Genomic DNA, 1,051 nt, shown 5'->3' on the forward strand with positions numbered 1-1,051 from the left:
AGAGATGAAGAAGAAGATGAAGATGAAGAAGAAGAAGAAGAAGAAGAAGATGATGAAGAAGATGAAGAAGAAGAAGAAGAAGAAGAAGAAGATGAAGATGAAGATGAAGAAGAAGAAGAAGAAGATGAAGAAGAAGATGAAGATGAAGAAGAAGAAGATGAAGAAGAAGAAGAAGAAGATGAAGAAGAAGATGAAGATGAAGAAGAAGATGAAGAAGAAGAAGAAAAAGAAAGAGAGGAAGAAGAGAAAGAAGATGAAAAGGAAAAAGAAAAAGAGGGAGAATAACTTGTCACCTTTTCCTTCTCCGAAGAAAGCTGCCGTTATCGAACATGTCCTCGGATGCTGGGTCAAGAGTCCAGTAGTTGCCCTTGCCTGGATTGCCTGATTGGTTGATTGATTGATTGATTGATTGAGTGATTGATCGATCGATCGATTGATTGATTGGTCGATCGATTGAATGATTGATTAATCTGTAATTTATCTATTTATTCATTCATTTATTCATTCGTTTGTTCATTCATAAATTCATTCATTCAAACCTGGTTCTTCGGACAACTTAATAAAGAAATCGTTTAAACTTGGATTGTGTCGAATGCTATTTTGCCAAGTGAGAAGTTCATTCCTTCCATCATTAATTCATTTATTCATTTACTTGTTTATCTACTAATCGTTCATTCATTCATTCATTCATTCATTTATTCATTCATTCATTCATTCAAACCTGATTCTCTGGACATCCCAATAACGAAATCGTTTAAACTTAGATTGTGTCGAATGCTATTTTGCCAAGCGAGAATGTCATTCATTCTCTCATGCTTTCACTTGTTTATCCACTAATCATTCATTCATTCATTCATTCACTTATTCATTCATTCATTCAATCATTCATTCATTCATTTATTCATTCATACCTGGTTCTCTAGGCATCTTAATGAAGCAATCATTGAGACTTAGGTTGTGACGAATGCTGTTCTGCCATGCTGGAAATCTATCTTTGTAATAGGGAAATCTGAGACAATTTTGAAGTAAATTAATTCCAATTTTAATTAAT

General features: G+C 33.4%; 1 protein-coding gene across 1 annotated transcript; it reads right to left on the reverse strand.

Annotated features, from left to right (window-relative positions):
* Positions 1-289: 289 nt before the first annotated feature.
* HELRODRAFT_93097 (hypothetical protein) lies at positions 290-1,011 on the reverse strand (the record flags this gene model as incomplete). The annotated part of the gene is made up of 2 exons (XM_009026018.1): positions 290-381; positions 912-1,011. Coding segments are annotated over 2 exons (192 nt in total), but the record flags the coding sequence as incomplete, so codon positions are not given.
* Between the last annotated feature and the right edge of the window lie 40 nt (positions 1,012-1,051).

Source organism: Helobdella robusta (assembly GCF_000326865.2).
Source record: "Helobdella robusta unplaced genomic scaffold HELROscaffold_4411, whole genome shotgun sequence".
In the NCBI taxonomy this organism is placed as follows: Eukaryota; Metazoa; Annelida; class Clitellata; order Rhynchobdellida; family Glossiphoniidae; genus Helobdella; species Helobdella robusta.